Below are 17,698 nucleotides of genomic sequence, written 5' to 3' on the forward strand. Positions count from 1 at the left end.
TATGACTATTGTTAGATTCATCAAGTATGTCTTTTTGCCACAACAGCTTTCTATATAAGATAATTTTAATGTTGCTTTTGTTTTGTTTTGCTTTACATTACAAAAATAACGTAAAGCACTTATGTACCTTTTTATACTGTGCATGAGGTTCAAACCAGTCAATGTGGAAATCAAACCAGACAATCCTAAAGAAAATCAACCCTGAGTATTCATTGGAAGGACTGATGCAAAAGCTGAAGCTCCAATACTTTGGCCACCTGATGCGAAGAGCCAAATCATTGGAAAAGACCATGATGCTGGGAAAGATTGAAGGCAAAAGGCAAAGAGGGCAGCAGATGAGATGGTTAGATAGCATCACCAACTCAACGAACATGAATTCAAGCAAACTCCAGGAGATTAGTGAAGGACACAGAAACCTGATCACAAAGAATCAGACATGACCAAGCGACTGAACAGTAACAACTTACACACCTAACTACCTTGAAGCCAAGAAATGACACATAATTTCAATGCCTAAGTTTGCATCAGTATTTACAATGGAGTTGATGATCCAAAATGATAATATATAACTTTTAATGCAGTATTTGAGAGCTGGAGACTTGAGTTGAAATTTCCTTTTTTATAGACAAAGAGGAAAAACTAAATCCCAGAGAGATCAAATGACTTCAGATATGGTCCCCCTTAGTCAGGGCTGAAACTGGAACACAGACTTTGTGATTTCAGATCCTAGGCCCTTTCCATTAAACCTCACCAAGGCAGTTACTGATGCCTGTGTCCACAAATCTCTGTGTCCACAAATCTCTGCTACTTTAAGGCTACAATCAAATACCCATAAAGTAGCAGAGATCTCTTGAGGTTCTTCTGATGAAGATACAGATTCTCCCGCCAGGCGAACTAAGCCTGTGGGCCCCAACAATCCTTGTGTTTGCTCTAGGAGTTCCAACCCTTCTTCAAGGGAAGCCCCAAGAGGCCCAGCTAGAGAGGAATGTCTAAGTACAGGCAACACACAGGTTAGATTCCTCCCAGTCACCCAGTTTTCTGGCTACTGTGCTCAAAAACCTAAGTCTATCCTTGGTTTTCCTGGTCCCAACTCCTCAGTTCAGTCTCTGATCTTTGTATCAAACTCCACACTATAATCTTGAATCAACCCATAATCTTGACATCTAAAAAGGACTTTAAATCTGTAACTTCCTTCAAATTTCCAGTTATAAAATGAATAAGTCATGGGGATGTATAATGCACAACATGGTGACTATAAACTAATAATACTGTATTTCATATATGAATGTAGCTGGGAGAGCAGCTCTTGAAATCAAGTTTTCATCATGGAAAAAAAACCAACAATGTAACTACGGCGTATAATGGCAGATGTTAACTGGACTTACTGTGTGATTATTTTGTAATATATACAAATATCAAGTCACTACACTGTACACTTGAAACTGTTATATCTCGAAACAACAACTGTATATTTATTTCTGAAAAATGAAGCAATTTACAAGACTGACAACATATTCTTAGACAAGCTTACTCATACGTAAGTAAACATTCCTCCCTATATTTGCCTTCAGATGTGTGAAGAAAAAAACAGGTAACTTTTTTCCTATATAATGATTTCCCCAAAATGTTAAAATTGTTTTGAAATTGCAATCATTACTGCTGACAGATGTTTTCCAAAATAAAACATATCTAGTGTTTACTGAGGTATGAAAGATGTTAAATTAAAGGCACACATGGTAAGGAATCAGTAATCATTTCACATCTACCACTACACCCAGCTCTTTCCACTTTTCCACTCTTTCTGGGTCAGTGAGTAAAACTACATAACTCATAGAATACCTTCAACAAAATAAGTAGGTGAACATACTAAACTGTAGCTGCCCCTGAACCAAAGTCCTTAAGAAGTAAATTAATCCACCTGCAGTGCAGGAAGGGAATATTAATCCACCTGCAGTGCAGGAAGCACAGGGGACGTGGGTTTGATTTCTGGATTGGGAAGATCCCCTGGAGAAGGAAATGACAACCCACTCCAGTATTCTTGCCTGGGAAATCCCATGGACAGAGGAGCCTGGCCGCCTACAATCCATGCGGTTGCAAAAGAGTCGGACACAACTTAGCAACTAAACACATAACCACTCTGCAAATCTCTTCCTTGTAATACAAAAATACCTTACAATAAGAAGTAACTTTTGCAACTGCTAAAGGTAAAATATTTCACATAATACTTCTCAAAGATTAATTTTCTAAAAGAAAGAACCTGCATACAAACTAGATGATCCTTCTGTAATGAACAGAAAGGAAATTTAGGAATGACTGTGTTGTTTCAAATACATTCTGTGCTTTTTTCAGTCCTTCGTGTTTCAGCCTAATTCATGGTACCAACCATCCCACTTTTCCTTTTCTATACCACATCTGCCCGTAACTGTAGTCAAATGCCTGCTTACATGAAACCCTATCCCTCCTATTTCCTTACTAAAGGAAAACAGGGCAAAATCTCACCTATTTGTTGTTATGAAATAAAACCTTGCGAGTTCTTTCTATTTCTTGCAACTCTTGAACTTACCGCCCTCTCCCCTTTTATTCAGAATAATCTCCCCTCCAATCATCCAACTACCCACACATAGGACTGGCTCCTGTTTATACAATAAAACTCAACTTCCTGCAGTATCTGATGTTGCATTTGCAGAAATGCAAACCTGTCACAGGAAGACTTGAGTGCCCTCTCTAAAAATGAAGAACCAGGATTTTAAAAAGTAACTATCAGGACTTCCCTAGGGATTCAGTGGCTGAGAATCTGTGCTCTCAACGCAGGGGGGCCCAGGTTTGACCCCTGCTCAGGGAACTAAATGCCAGTAACTAAGAGTTCACATGCAGCAATGAAGACTGAAGACCCAGCACAGCCAAATAAATAAAAAATATTTTTTTAAAAGGTAACTCTCCAGACAGGTGAACATTTAATCAGAGCTGTTGTGGGTAGAGAGGGGTAATCTTTTAAAAGGCCTAGGGAGAGGAGGTAAATCAATCTTCACAGAGAAAAAAATAAAATTTTTTACTGAGAAAAGTACAAGTGTGAGCCAGGGGAAGAGTGAGCAAAGTCCTCTCAGATGCTTCAGTCCTATATTTAGGCCCATCCTGAGCCACAGTTTGCATTCCTGCCTTTGGATTCTGTACTATTCTTTTAGTAATTTTAAATGGATTTCTAAATATGTTTTTTAAACCAGTTTAGATTGGGTTTCTCTTCTTGCATTCTAAGAATTCCAACTAATATTTCCCCTGTGCTGAACCCAGAAAATCAGGAAGATATTTGGTAAATACCACGTCTTATAAATATCAACAGCACTGACCAGTCCAACAGTTCACTGATCATCGAAAACTGCATTTTTAGATGTAATCTTTATTTCCCCTTGTTCTGTTTAGTAGACAAACTAGTAATAGACATTTGTCTAGGGCATCCCCTGCTATGCTCTAAGTGCTTTAAGCAATGAAATCTGAACAAAGGGTTCTATAAACCATATAAGAAACAAGATATTTGGGGTAAATAGACAAACCTGATAAATGCTTTTTAAGAAAAACTACAAACAAGAATGCTTACACAGTGTTCATAGCAGCACTATTTATAACAGCGAAGACATGAAAGCAATCTACATGTTCACTGACACATGAATGGATAAAGAAAATGTAGTACCTATATACGATGGACTATTACTCAACCAGGAAAAAGAATAAACCAATGCCATTTGCAGCAACATGAATGTACCCAGTAATTATCATACTAAGTGAAGTTAACTCAGACAAATACATGATATCACTTACAGGTGGAATCTAAAAAAAGATGCAAATTAATTTATGCAAAAAACAAAAGTGAGACTCACAGACATAGAAAATAAACCTATGGTTACCAAAGGCAAAAGGTAGGAGACAAATAAATTAGGAATTTGAGATTAACAGATAAACACTACTATGTATAAAACAGATAAAACAACAAGGACTTACTGTATAGTACAGGGAATTATATTCATTATCTTGTAATACCTCTAATAAACAAAAATTGAACCACTATGCTGTACACCCAAAATACTGTAAATCAACTACACTGTATTTCAATTTTAAAAAAAGAGTGCATACACACTCTGCCTGAAGATCAAAATGGAGACCAGAATTTGCTCAGCATTTTTAAAAGTTGCAAAACTTTTAAACAGGTATGAGCTTACCAGGTTTAAGAACGGTATTCAGTTCAGTTGAGTCACTCAGTCGTCTCCGACTCTTTGCGAACCCACGAACTGCAGCTCGCCAAGCCTCCCTGTCCATCACCAACTCCTGGAGTTCACTCAGACTCACGTCCATCAAGTCGGTGATGCCATCCAGCCATCTCATTCTCTCTCGTCCCCTTCTCCTCCTGCCCCCAATCCCTCCCAGCATCAGAGTCTTTTCCACTGAGTCAAATCTTTGCATGAGGTGGCCATAGTACTGGAGTTTCAGCTTCAGCATCATTCCTTCCAAAGAACACCCAGGACTGATCTCCTTTAGAATGGACTGGTTGGATCTCCTTGCAGTCCAAGGGACTCTCAAGAGTCTTCTCCAACATCACTGTTCAAAAGCATCAATTCTTCGGTGCTCAGCTTTCTTCACAGTCCAACTCTCACATCCATACATGACCACTGGAAAAACCACAGCCTTGACTAGATGGACCTTTGTTGGCAAAGTAATGTCTCTGCTTTTGAATATGCTATCTAGGTTGGTCATAACTTTCCTTCCAAGGAATAAGCGTCTTTTAATTTCATGGCTACAATCACCATCTGCAGTGATTTTGGAGCCCCAAAAAAGAACGATATTATATGAAATAAAAAAATATCCCTTCCACTTGCCTAACTCTCCGAACACTGCAGTGGCCACCATAGCAAAAACACTTAGGATTACAAAATACACCTAACAAAGCTTCTAAGATTCCAGGTTTCTTGAGTTTACTCCAAAGATTTGACAAACTTAAAATTCAATAAATGATCTGTTTTTATTCTCTTTATTCTTTGTGTATTATTCTTGAGGTCACTAGTTCCTAGTTTCCCTATACCTTTGGCATAATATTTCAGGAAATCTGCTGCTGCAGACTATTCCATAAAGAACTAATAAATTGTGTAAATTCCTCAGCTCTCTGTGGGGAAGGGCTTTTATCTCTTTAATCTGGAAAGCATTTCTCATCAACAGATTTATAAGGTATGTAGCCATTCAGTAAAAGTGATTTGATGAACGCATTCAATAAATGGCAATTCACCTGCATTTTGCAAGAATTTTTGTCTCAACTTAAAATATTTCACATAATTTCATGCTTTTATTCTTTTCAATACATTGTTTTAAATTGAGGTATAATTCACATGCCATAAAGTTCATCCTCAGTACATTTTTATAAGTTGTCAGAATGATTAGGAAAAAAACAACAACACTGTGTTCTATGCTAATTCATTGGCCAAACCAGAGACGTCTCCAGGCAGCTTTACAGCTTTGCTGTTTCTCTTACGCTTTTACCAGCATGTTGTAGACTGATTTCAGATATTAGAATAAACTCAACAAAAAGGCCAGGAACCTTAGCAAGAAAACCACCAACAGGAACCTTAGAAAGAAAACCACCAACAGGATAAGTAGTAGGGGTATCTCAGAAATGAGAGCAGCAGGAAGATGACGGACAATAACACGAGGAATCTTGGAAGGTTAGCCCCACCAGTAAAGGCGGCAGCCAGGTAAAAAAGGTCCCTGAGTATGGAGTACATTCAAAACCGATGTTTTACATGTGTCACATTCTACGCCTAAAAGCTACCAAACTGAAGTAGAGGTCAACCAGGTAAAAATCCACCTGAAAGGAACAATATTAGAAAGCACTGTTCAACACTCCAGTTAGAAATGTTTAAATGGGGGTGCGGGGGAGAAGACAGATTATGTCATGACCAGAGTGGACTGCCATGGGATTGTATTCATTTTTTCGATAAATACTGCCTGATGGCAGGTACTGTTTTAGGTTCTAGATATTCAGCAGCAAGCAAAATAGACAAAGATCTATGCTGCTGTGATTCTAATGAAGAAAAGAGAGTAAGCTGGTAACAGTCTAATGGAGAGGATACAATTCATCAACTGATAGTATCTGAAGCTGTTTTCCTTGTCTTGCTTGAGAAACAGGAATGAAAAAAATGAAACACCTGAGGGACTATGCAACAACTGTCACAAATTCAAAGAGTAGAAACAGCGGGGGAAAAAAAAAGATTCAACTAAAAGCCTACATCCAAAAATATTCTGCAAGAAGAAAAAAAGAATGATAAAAGAGATAAGGGAGGACTGTAAGAAACTGTGAAGCCAAAAAGCAGAATAAAATATATATATATTTTTTGAGGCCCTTAAAGAAGAAAATTGATGGGTGAAAAACTGAATCAGGTGAATAATACACAAAAATTACAGATTTGAGTAGTATCATCAGTAGAGGGAGTTTGTTGATAAACCAGCATTTTTTTCCTGTAGAAAACACCCTGAGAGACCACGGAATATTTACAACAGTTGGTCACAATTGGTCACAAAGAAAGCCCATAAGTATGTGGATGAAGAATGTCGTCAGCTATCTCAGTGAGCAAAGGATGCTGCAACCGTGAAGCCATCAGCCACTGCAGACACCCCCAGCTGCGCACCCTGAGGGGATTTGGGAGGGAGAAAAACAGGATACTGGACCTAGACAGTTAAAATACGTATCAAAGAAATGTCAGTTCTTGCAACTTCCCATATATGGAAAAGCGCTAAATTCATTGACTTGAGAGGTTTTTCTTTCATTCATTCTTTCAGTAATCTGACGCTCTGATAACCATTTTTTTCCCCCCTGCAAAAACTCCTGGCTCCTCCCCTACCTCTTTGTAATAGTCCCTTGTTGATGAGAGGCTGTCTCCGAGGGCTAAGTCCTCAGTATGTCCATGGAATAAAATATAACAGCAATCACGTTCTCTAATTACAGAGCAATAAACTAGAGAATTCTAAAAAATCCAACCTACTTTAAGATCTCCTAGTGAGAGTATTACCTAGTTTAACTATGTCAAAATTTTAAATGTGATAACCATTAATGTAATCATAATATTTTACTTCTATGGATTTAGTTTATGGAAATAATTGGACAAGTACACTAGATAACTGACAATCACCTTAACAAAGTAATTTTATGAAAAATTAGGATTAACATAGGACTTCTCTGGTGGACCGGTGGTTAAGAATCCACTTGCCAATGCAAAGGACACAGGTTCGATTCCTGGTCTAAGAAGATTCCATAAGCTCAGGCACCACAACTGCTGAAGCCCATGGGCTCTAAAGCCCATGCTCCGCAACAAGAGAAGCCAGTGCAGCCAGCAGCCTGTGCACCGAAACTAGAGAAAGCCTGTGGCAGCACTGAAGACCCAGGACAGCCAAAAATAAATGCATTCTAAAAAAAGAACACTTAGGTCAAACATAAATGTTAAACAAAAGATTGAGTAGCTTAAATAAATTAAAGAACACCTGTGGACTTCCCTATAGCTCAGATGGTAAAGAATCTGGTGCAATGCAGGAGATCCAGGTTTCATCCCTGGGCCAGGAAGATCCCCTGGAGAAGGAAATGGCAACCCATCCAGTATTCTTGCCAGGAGAATCCCATGGACAGAGGGGCCTGGCCGGCTACAGTCCATAGGGTCACAAAGGGTCGGACACGACTAAGTGAGTAACACAAAAAGAATACCTATCTTATGGAACACTATGCCTGTTGATATAGAAAGTGTTTACTGATATGAACAGATAAGTGGTGACGGGGAAGGCAAATTTCATAAAACCATACAACTATGAACTATGAACTCATTAATATAAAATATAGCATGTGTCTGTGAAGAGTCAGCTTGAAGGAAGATTCTTCAAAATGTTATCAAAGAGCTACAAACATTTTTCATTTTCTTCTATATACTTTCTTTTTAAATTATTTTTACAACAAACAAGTTATTTTCATAGTGAAACCAAGAAGGAACCTGTGGGGCTCCTTGGTACAGAAGCCTTTTTGTCCCTTGTTTCTTGTAGCTAAGACTCTAACCTCCAGGACACTCCCTGAGTTCCAAAGGGCAGACGAAACAATTGCTTTTAAGGAAAGGAGTAGTCAAGAAACCACCAGAGGTGAGATTTAAGAGACTACAGAAGCTCAACAAGACCACCTGGGGCCCTGCACACACACTAATCCAGTCAGCAACCCATCCTGAACTACTGTAAAAACTCATCAAATCCCCCTGGGTTGGGACACAAAGCAGGAGTCTGCTCTGTCTTCCTTTGCTTGGCAAACCAATGAAAGTGAAGTGAAAGTGAAGTCACTCAGTCATGTCCGACTCTTTGTGACCCCATGGACTGTAGCCTATCAGGCTCCTCCATCCATGGGATTTTCCAGGCAAGAGTGCTGGAGTGGATTGCCATTTCCTTCTCCAGGGGATCTTCACGACCCAGGAATCGAACCCAGGTCTCCCGCATTGTAGGCAGACGCTTTACCGTCTGAGCCACCAGGGAAGCCCAATAAAACTATTCTTTTCTGCTGCTGATGTGTTCAGTTGCTAAGCTATGTCTGACTTCTTTTTGACCCCATGGACTCTAGCCCATCAGGCTCCTCTTCCGTGGGATTTCCCAGGCAAGAAAACTGGAGAGGGTTGCCATTTTCTTCTCCAGGGGGTCTTCTGACCCAGGGATCAAACCCACATCTCCTATTTGGTAGGCAGATCCTTTTCTACTTCACCCAAAACTCTGTCTTTGAGATTCAATTCCGCACCAGTGTACAGAGAAGCTAAGCTTTCAGCATCAACAGTCAGTGATCTATCTGAATTTTTTTAAGGCGAAAGCCAGTAAGTAAAGCTTTCAAAGGTTTATTTACTGAAGTTACCATTATAACATTACGAGAATACAAACAATAAGTTACATAACGAGCAGCTGATAAATGGCAGTAGCAGTATACTGTGCTGGGTGTTTTTAACAGATTATCTGACTCCAGCTCTACTTATTTCCTGTCTGTTCTGCCTCTGTGCTGAGTCAGGCTTCATTTGCATGTGTTCTTCCTTTAGCTAGTAAAGCTCATCCTCTGTATCTCCTGATAGGGTTCCCCATACCCTTCAAGATTTCATTTCCTTCTCTGCAAAGCCTTCCAACCTCCTGAACAGGTAATCTTTCTTCCCTCTGGGTTTTTAAGACTTCTTTTAGAACACTCAGAACAGAATGTTTTACTGTAATATTGTTTATATGTCTGTCTCTCCTACCAGACAACTGGTTTTTAAATGTTACAGTTAAAAACAAAAATCATGTCTTCCTAAAATTTGAACAGAAAGGGAAAACAAATGGTATGAAAAAGGGGGCATTAAAAACCAAGGGCTTTGTTGAGGTTTGACAGAAAACAACAATTGTCCTTCAATCAAGAAACAAATTAAAAAAAAAAAAAACTAAGGGCTTGATTATCAGTTCTTGCTAACATCTACGTGGCCACGATTTCTGAACAATTTCAGGCTGCATCTCAATCAAGATAAAGTATTTGAAAACATGATTTTCCTTTTTGGAAAGCAGGGAACATCAATCAGATGAACTAGAGGACTCCAACTACACTCTTAAGTGACAAAGATGTAAATGAGACATACATACATGCTTTCACTTTTTTCCTTTAAGTTTCTTAACGGTACTTAATAGAATATAAGAAGTAACAGTGTGGAGATTCCTTAAAAAACTGGAAATAGAACTGCCATACGACGCAGCAATCCCACTGCTGGGCATACACACCAAGGAAACCAGAATTGAAAGAGACACGTGTACCCCAATGTTCATCACAGCACTGCTTACAATAGCCAGGACATAGAAGCAACCTAGATGCCCACTAGCAGACGAATGGATAAGGAAGTTGTGGTACATATACACAATGGAATACTACACAGTTATTAAAAAGAATGCATTTGAATCAGTTCTAATGAGGTGGATGAAACTGGAGCCTATTATACAAAGTGAAGTAAGTCAGAAAGAAAAGCACCAATACAGTATATTAATGCAAATACGGGGAATTTAGAAAGATGGTAACGACCCTATATGCGAGACAGCAAAACAGGCACAAATTAAAGAACAGACTTTGGGACTCTGTGGGAGAAGGCGAGGGTGGGATGATTTGAGAGAATAGCATTGAAACATGTATATTATCACATGTGAAATAGATCCCCAGTCCAGGTTCAATACATGAGACAGGGTGCTCAGGGCTGGTGCACTGGGATGACCTTGAGGGATGGGATGGGGGAAGGGGGTTCAGGATGGGGGACACATGTACACCCATGGCTGATTCATGTCAATGTATGGCAAAAACCACTACAGTATTGTAAAGTAATTAGCCTCCAATTAAAATAAATTAATTTTTTTAAATAAAAATAACTAAATAAATAAGTAACTGGAATACAACCAATATCCTTATTGTACAGAAGAAAAAGTGGAAAGCTAAAGAGATATATAATTTCTCCTAAGTCATTCAGAAGATAAAAAGGCAGACCGTTTTAGACCTCTAAACTGCTGGTCCAGTAAATGCTCAGCTTCCCAGTAACTATACCATTCAAAATTTATGAGGTTTCTAAATGATATATTAAATTTGATTTTGGCTACCACTTACCTTAATGGCAAACTATAAGGAAACAATATTCTAATTTTCTGTAAGAGGAGATAAAATCTTAAAACCATTCATATTTTACTTACATCTAAATGCTTTGAACTAAAGTACTTCATTCATTATTAAGAAGAAACAACTATTATACGCACAGCACTCAGTTAGCTCCTGCTATTTATCTTCAAAATGGTCAAAACAAAATGATGACTAAATTCTATATAACTTTAAACATATACCATAGTGGCAGGTGCAACAGCTACCATTTTATTTATCTCTATAGCACTCTACCACTACTCTACTATCTGGATCAACTTCCTATTACTCCTTTATTTCACTGTTTCCAAGTAGTACATTCTTCCCTTTTAGCATCTTTCTAAAAACCAAAATTTATCTCATAATCATTAGGGTGTCACAGTTTAAATGGCCATATTTTTTCCCTTCTGAGTGCTACATAAAATAGTGGTGTATCGTACAATCTATCATATCTTAGGTTTGGAGAAATATAATCCCTGCTATTTAAGTTTTTAGTTTCAGTTACTGTGACTATTTGGAAGAGATGAAACTTTCTTTGTAGGATTTTGCCCTGGCTACTCTGTTTTTAGTTTTAAAACTGAACAAACAAAACAAACTTGTGGTTACCAAAGGGGATGGGGAGGTGGTAAATTAAGAGTTTAGGATTATCAATATGTACTGCTAGATATAAAACAGGTAAACAGGGACCTACTGTACAGCACAAGAAACTACATTCAATATCTTATAACAACCTACAATGGGGAAGAATCTGAAAAAGAAAATATATATAATATATATAGCACTTTACTGTAGATGTCAAACACAACATTGTAACCTACACTTCAGTTAAAAAGAAAAATTCAGGATTCTTCCCCTTTCATTCCCCCACTACACACACACACACAAATCTGCAAAAAACTATTCTCTCTTTTAACCATTTATCATTAGACATCACTCCAGAACTGAGAAGCCACGTTTGACAAGTCTCATTCCATGCCACCTCTCCGGCCCCTCAAATATGTAATCACTAGGAACTAACTTAATCTCAGAAAGATCTCTTAGACCTGTCCCTTTACTTCTACCACTATCTTTCTATTCCAAGCTCCACTGTCTCTTGCCTGAGCAATTCCAAGAGTCCCCCTAAATGGTCTCCCCGCATCTATTTTTTGTCCCCTGTAAGGGGCTTCCCTAGTAGCTCAGACGGTAAAGCGTCCGCCTGCAATGCAGGAGACCCAGGTTCGATTCCTGGGTCAGGAAGATCCCCTGGAGAAGGAAATGTCAACCCACTCCAGTATTCTTGCCTGGAGAATCCCTGGACAGAGTAGCCTGGTGGGCTACAGTTCATGGGGTCGCAAAGAGTCAGATACAACTGAGTGACTAACACACACAATGTCTTTCCCACAGTGATACCTACTGATTTTTCCTTAACGTGGCCCTCCAGACCTTCCAGGGTCTGTGCCACCTTCTATCTGGTCTTTGAGGTCAGAAGCCTTGGCCTCAAGAAATTATGTTCTCTCCTACTATAAGGCCACCAAACGTGTTATTTCCGTTGCTCAAAAGTGCTCTCTAAATATATTTTAACCTTCAAATCTCTGTTCAAAGTTCATTTTCTCATGGAAACCTTCCCTGATCCTGTGACTAGGTCTCTCTCATACTATATTACTTTCCTATTGCAATTAACACAACAGTAATTTTATGTGTTGTCATGGATTAATGACTGCCTTCTATTCTTGCCTTTAACATCTATGAGAGCACTGAACTGAACTCCCAGCACCAAACAAAGCAGCTGCATAGACTTGGGGCGCAAAAATTTGTTAAACATACAAATATTTGTCTAAAAAACTATAACTCAAGATTTCTCAGATTTCTTCCATTCAGCATTTTACTAATCTTGATCAATATTAACATCCAAATCAGTCTTTGGTCTTTATTTTCTTGCCTCCATACTATGAAAGCAAAGGCTAAAAACTGGCATAAATTTAAATTAAAATGTCTTCTAGTAATTGTTCCATTTACTTCTTAAAACTCCATTTAGAAATTGGTTGTCCTAAAATTATAGCAATGGGTTCTTTAACAAAAATTGGAAAATTCTGATGCATTCCGCTTATGTTTTGAAATCTTAACTTTAATCTACTATTCTTAGAAAATCAATTGTCAAATGTTGACTAAGTATTAACCATGAAGAGCTGCAGATAGTAATCTCTTTAAACTGTAACAACTGATACTATGCTGTAAGTATGATTACATGTTAATTCACATATATGGGAGGAAACAAGCATGCATGCAAACATGCCAAACAGTGCCTGTCAGAATACATTTACACAAAAATCACAGGGAAAAAAAAAGTGATAAGGGAATTTTAAGTTTTGATCAGAAAACTTCCTTTTTTATGCTTAATGCTTAAACGTCCAAGTAAACAGTATAAATTTTCCTCCAAATATGCAACATCCTTACATGCATCTTCTTCAACTGCTTGATCAACTGATGTAATAAACCAAACATTCAGTTATATTGTGCTTCTCGGTAGGCTTTGAGAGGAGCCACATCTGCCCTGCTCACCAAGTTATCTTTAGCCTTTGGCACAAGCGGGTCTTAAATGAGGATTTACTGAAAAAATACATGAAAACAGAATAGGAAGTTTGTTCAAGCTACTCAGCATGCTTGATCTCTCTCTCTTCAATTCCATTATGCATTATTTTGTTCTATTAGCAATTACAAAAGTGCCACAATTAACAGATGGTATATTGAGTTACAGAAAGAGTACTCATAATGAATATAAAATAATAAAAGGCAAAAGAAATGGAAAGGAAGGGAAAAATAGCTCATGTACACACTGCTACATTTAAAATGGATAACCAACAAGGACCTATTTATTGTATAGCCATGGAACTCTGCTCAATGTTATGTGCCAGCCTGGGGGGTTTGGGGGAGAATGGATACAGGTATATGCATGACTAAGTCCCTTTGCTGTTCACCTGAAACTACCACAACATTATTAATTGGCTACACATCAATACAAAATAAAAGTTTAAAGTTTGAAAAAACAAAAAGTTTCAAGTTTGGGAAAAATGAGTTCTCTGTTAACACTGGTAATTAATGAAAAGCTGCACTTTACAGCACTTTGATTTTAAATGGAATTAAAATAATTTTCACAGATTTATCCTCGTCTTAACTTCCTTCTTTTCCCAAACTTGCAAATAAATGCCCAAGAGATTCTATCAAAATCAGAAACCAAATATTCACTTTACTATATACAGATTAGTCTCAGGGGGAAAAAGTAACAAGCTAAATTTACCTGTATTTGGTAGGGCATAGGGCATATTTTTTAAATTAATTTAATTGGAGAATAATTACAATATCGTCATGGTTTTTGCCATACATTGCCATGAATCAGCCACAGCTGCATGTGTCCCCCCATCCTGAACCGCCCCCTCCCCCTCTCTCCCCACCCCATCCCTCTGGGTTGTCCCAGTACACTGGCTTGAGTGTGCCCTGCCTGTTTCATGCATCAAACTGGCACTGGTCCTCTATCTTACATATGGTAATATACATGTTTCAATGCTATTCTCTCAAATCATCCCACCCTCACCTTCTCCCGCATAGTCCAAAAGTCTGCTCTTTACATCTGTGTGTCTTTTGCTGTCCTGCATATAGGATCGTCATTACTGTCTTTCTAAATTCCATGTATATGCATTAATATACTATTGGTGCTTCTCTTTCTGACTTACTTCACTCTGTATAATAGGCTCCAGTTTCATCCACCTCATTAGAACTGACTCAAATGTGTTCTTTTTTTTGCTATAGCTGAGTAATTCCATTGCGTATATGTACCACAACTTCCTTATTCATTTGTCTGCCGATGGACATCTAGGTTGCTTCCACGTCTTTAGCTATTGTAAACAGTGCTGAAATGAACATTGAGGTATATATGTCTCTTTCAATTCTGGTTTCCTCAGTGTATATGCCCAGGAGTGGGATTGCTGGGTCACAAATGGGCACAGGGCATATTAACAGGTTTTTTTGCCATATACAGATATATTTTTTTAAGAGTGAAGCATTTTTGTATGTAACATGCTTAAGATGACTGCAAAAGAATTTAGGACAAGTCTGTACTTTTCTACTTAAAGAATAAAAGGAAACAAAAACTAAGTAACAAAAGTTCAACTGAGGGCTTTCCTGGTGGCTTAGTGGTAAAGAAGCTGCTTCCCAATTCAGGAGACACTGGTTCCATCCCTGATCCAGGAAGATCCCACAAGCCAAGGAGCAACGAAGCCCGCCACAACTACCGAGCCTGCGGTCTAGAGCCTGGGAGCTGCAACTACTGAGCCCACATACTGCAACGACTGAAGCCCCGGCGATCTTCCCTTGTGCTCTGCAACAGGAAAAGCCACCGCAATGAGACACCCCTATGCCGCAACTAGACAGTGGCCACTACTCATCACAACTAAAGGAAAGCCCGTGCAGCAATTAAGAACCAGCACAGCCAAATATAATTAAATAAATAATCTTTAAAAAAGAAGTTCAACTGAAGTACTTATGACGTTTTTGAAGCTTAATTTTAAGAACTGAATGCCTTTCCCTACATTTATTTATACATTTTCAAAACTTTGCTGTGTACCTAAGAGGAAGGTACATTTGTTAAATTACTGTGACAAGTAAACCGATATAACCAACTGTAAAAGAATATTTTTGAAAAGCACAAATGAAACCCAGAGATAAGAAACAGAAAAATTACTTAACTTGGAAAATGCAGTCTTTTTTTAACTACTTAAATCCAAAAGTATCACACTTAATTCTTATTAATATTTATAAGTTAGTAAGAAGACTGCCACTTTCAAAAAAAAAAAAAAAGGACGGGGGTGGGGGGGGTGGGGGGTGGGGGGAGTCAAGCCAAAATTCTCATTTACAGTATCACAAATGAAAGATGATATACAATGATATATGCCAGGCACACAGTAAACACTACAGGAAGCTTTTTTCAATCAGAAAGAAGCAAGGTTTTAGTTTTCACTTCAAAAATCTTATTTTCTGACTTTCTTTAAATATCACTTAAACTGATTTAATTTTAAAGATTTGCTTAGTCTTTAAGATTGAGCAAAAAGCTAATTGGATAAGCAGAAAATCTAAATTTTAGTACACATATTAATACATGAAGCTTGAAAAAACTGACTTTAAATGTATTAAGGCCAACACCAGTATTCAAAAATAACAGGATTCTCCAGATTTACTAACCTGACCACCGTCTTCTGAGGAAAGAAAACAAAAAAACAAACCATCTTTTGAGATACAGGATTCTAATTTCTACAATTTTACAATTTTGTTTTTTGTTTTTCATCGGAGCCTTTCAAACGTTCCCCAACACCACTTACCTTATCGCATGCCTTGCTATTCTGCTTCTAGTACTTATCTAGGTAACAACAAACTTACAGAAAATTGTCAAAAACTGCCGGGTTTGGGGGGATGAGGGATTGTTTTTGCTATTTCTCTTAAGGCCCAAGAGATCTGAAAGGTGGAGAGAGATGCCAGGGCAAGGAACTCCCGGGAGTAAGGGGATTGGAGAAGAAGATGCAGTTGTCTGGGAGTGAACGCTTGTCAGAAGGGCAACGTGCTCCTTTTCAAAAACACTTTGGAAATTGCAAACGGAGAATCAGCTTCCCCATCCAAGCCCATCAGCTATCAGAATCCCGTCTCCCTCATCCAACAGTCACTTTGGCGGATCCTGGAGAAAAAGACGTCTGTCCCTCGCGGGATCCCTCCAATGGCCCAAGTTAACCTTCGTCTAGCAGGGCAGCGAGGCCGCCAGGCGTTACCCGAGAAAGGCGAGGGGAAAAGTGAAGCCAGTGACAAACGCTGGAGCTCCCGCGCTGACACTGCGCCGACTCATACATAACCCACCTCCGCAAGGCAGCCGGATGGCCGTGGCGTGACGCCGCCGACCGGTTCTCCGTACTGACAAGTGTCCCCAAGCCTTCGCCTTTCAGTATTTGCCATTCCCCTTCCCTCCGTTCCCATTCCATTCATTCGAGAAACCAAAGAAATAAAAATAAAAACAAAGTGAGCGGCTGTGCTTGGAGGCAAGGAGGGCGGCCAGGCCATCCCCGGGAAGAGACCGGAGGAGGCAGGCGGCGGAAGGCTGCTGGCGCCGTTCTTCCGGGCCGGGGAAGGTTCAGCCCTCTAGGCCGCGGATCCGGGGCCTCGCGTAGTCAGAGGGGCCGAGCAGAAGCGCGTCCGGGAACCGGCGTACCTACTTACCAAATCTGGAACTTGAGCAGAGGCCCCGTGGCGTACTGCATCTTTAATCTCTTGCCAGGCACGCCGCCGCCCAAGTTGGCTGAGGCATCGCTCCGGACCACCGCCGACGCCGCCACCAGCAGAAGTAGCAGAAGCCTCATCTTAAACGAGCCAGCCACTTCGGCCGCCCTCACAGTGAGACCGCAGCCAGCCCAAAGCCGAGCCGGTGCTGAGAACTGATCCCCACCGCGCAAACGCGATCCGCCAAGGTCGACGAGTGAAGCAGGAATGCGCATGCGCATCCCGGCGCCGGCGCAGGCTGTGAGAGGGAAAGCTGACCCATTTTACTGTCCTGACCCACCATGTTGGGTGTGCGCCGGAGGCTCTGGGGTGGGATGACAGGAGGAGCCAGTTAATGAAAGCTCGCGACACAACTGGATTCTGTATACAGTTTAATTCAGACATTTATATCCCCGAGACGTTTAAGAACACGTGTTTAACAGTCTTGATTCAGGTGTGGGAGCTAAAAGAGAAAGCCCCTGCCTTCCGAACGGAGAAGGAAATGGCAACCCTCTCCAGTATTCTTGCCTGGAGAATCCTGTGGACGGAGGAGCCTGGTGGGCTGCCATCTATGGGGTCGCACAGAGTCGGACAGGACTGAAGCAACTTAGCAGCAGCAGCTGCCTTCCGAACAGGAGTGCTTCAGTCTTTCTGGCCGCGTGCTATGGCCTTTTGTTTGAATTTCCTTGCAATATTGCTCTTTCCTAAAGGAATCTTAAAAAAAAAAAAAAAGACCTTTGGAAAACTTAATTA

General features: G+C 39.7%; 1 protein-coding gene across 1 annotated transcript in view; it reads right to left on the reverse strand.

Moving 5' to 3' along the window:
• SELENOT (selenoprotein T) overlaps positions 1–17,272 on the reverse strand; it is a 29,723-nt gene extending 12,451 nt beyond the window's left edge. Inside the window, exon 1 of the mRNA XM_069562754.1 lies at positions 16,907–17,272. Coding sequence (XP_069418855.1) covers positions 16,907–17,187 — 281 coding nt within the window. The 5' untranslated portion in view covers positions 17,188–17,272. The remainder of the gene's footprint in view (positions 1–16,906) is intronic.
• Positions 17,273–17,698: the final 426 nt, after the last annotated feature.

The sequence above is a fragment of the Ovis canadensis genome, chromosome 1 (assembly GCF_042477335.2).
Source record: "Ovis canadensis isolate MfBH-ARS-UI-01 breed Bighorn chromosome 1, ARS-UI_OviCan_v2, whole genome shotgun sequence".
NCBI classification, from domain to species: Eukaryota; Metazoa; Chordata; class Mammalia; order Artiodactyla; family Bovidae; genus Ovis; species Ovis canadensis.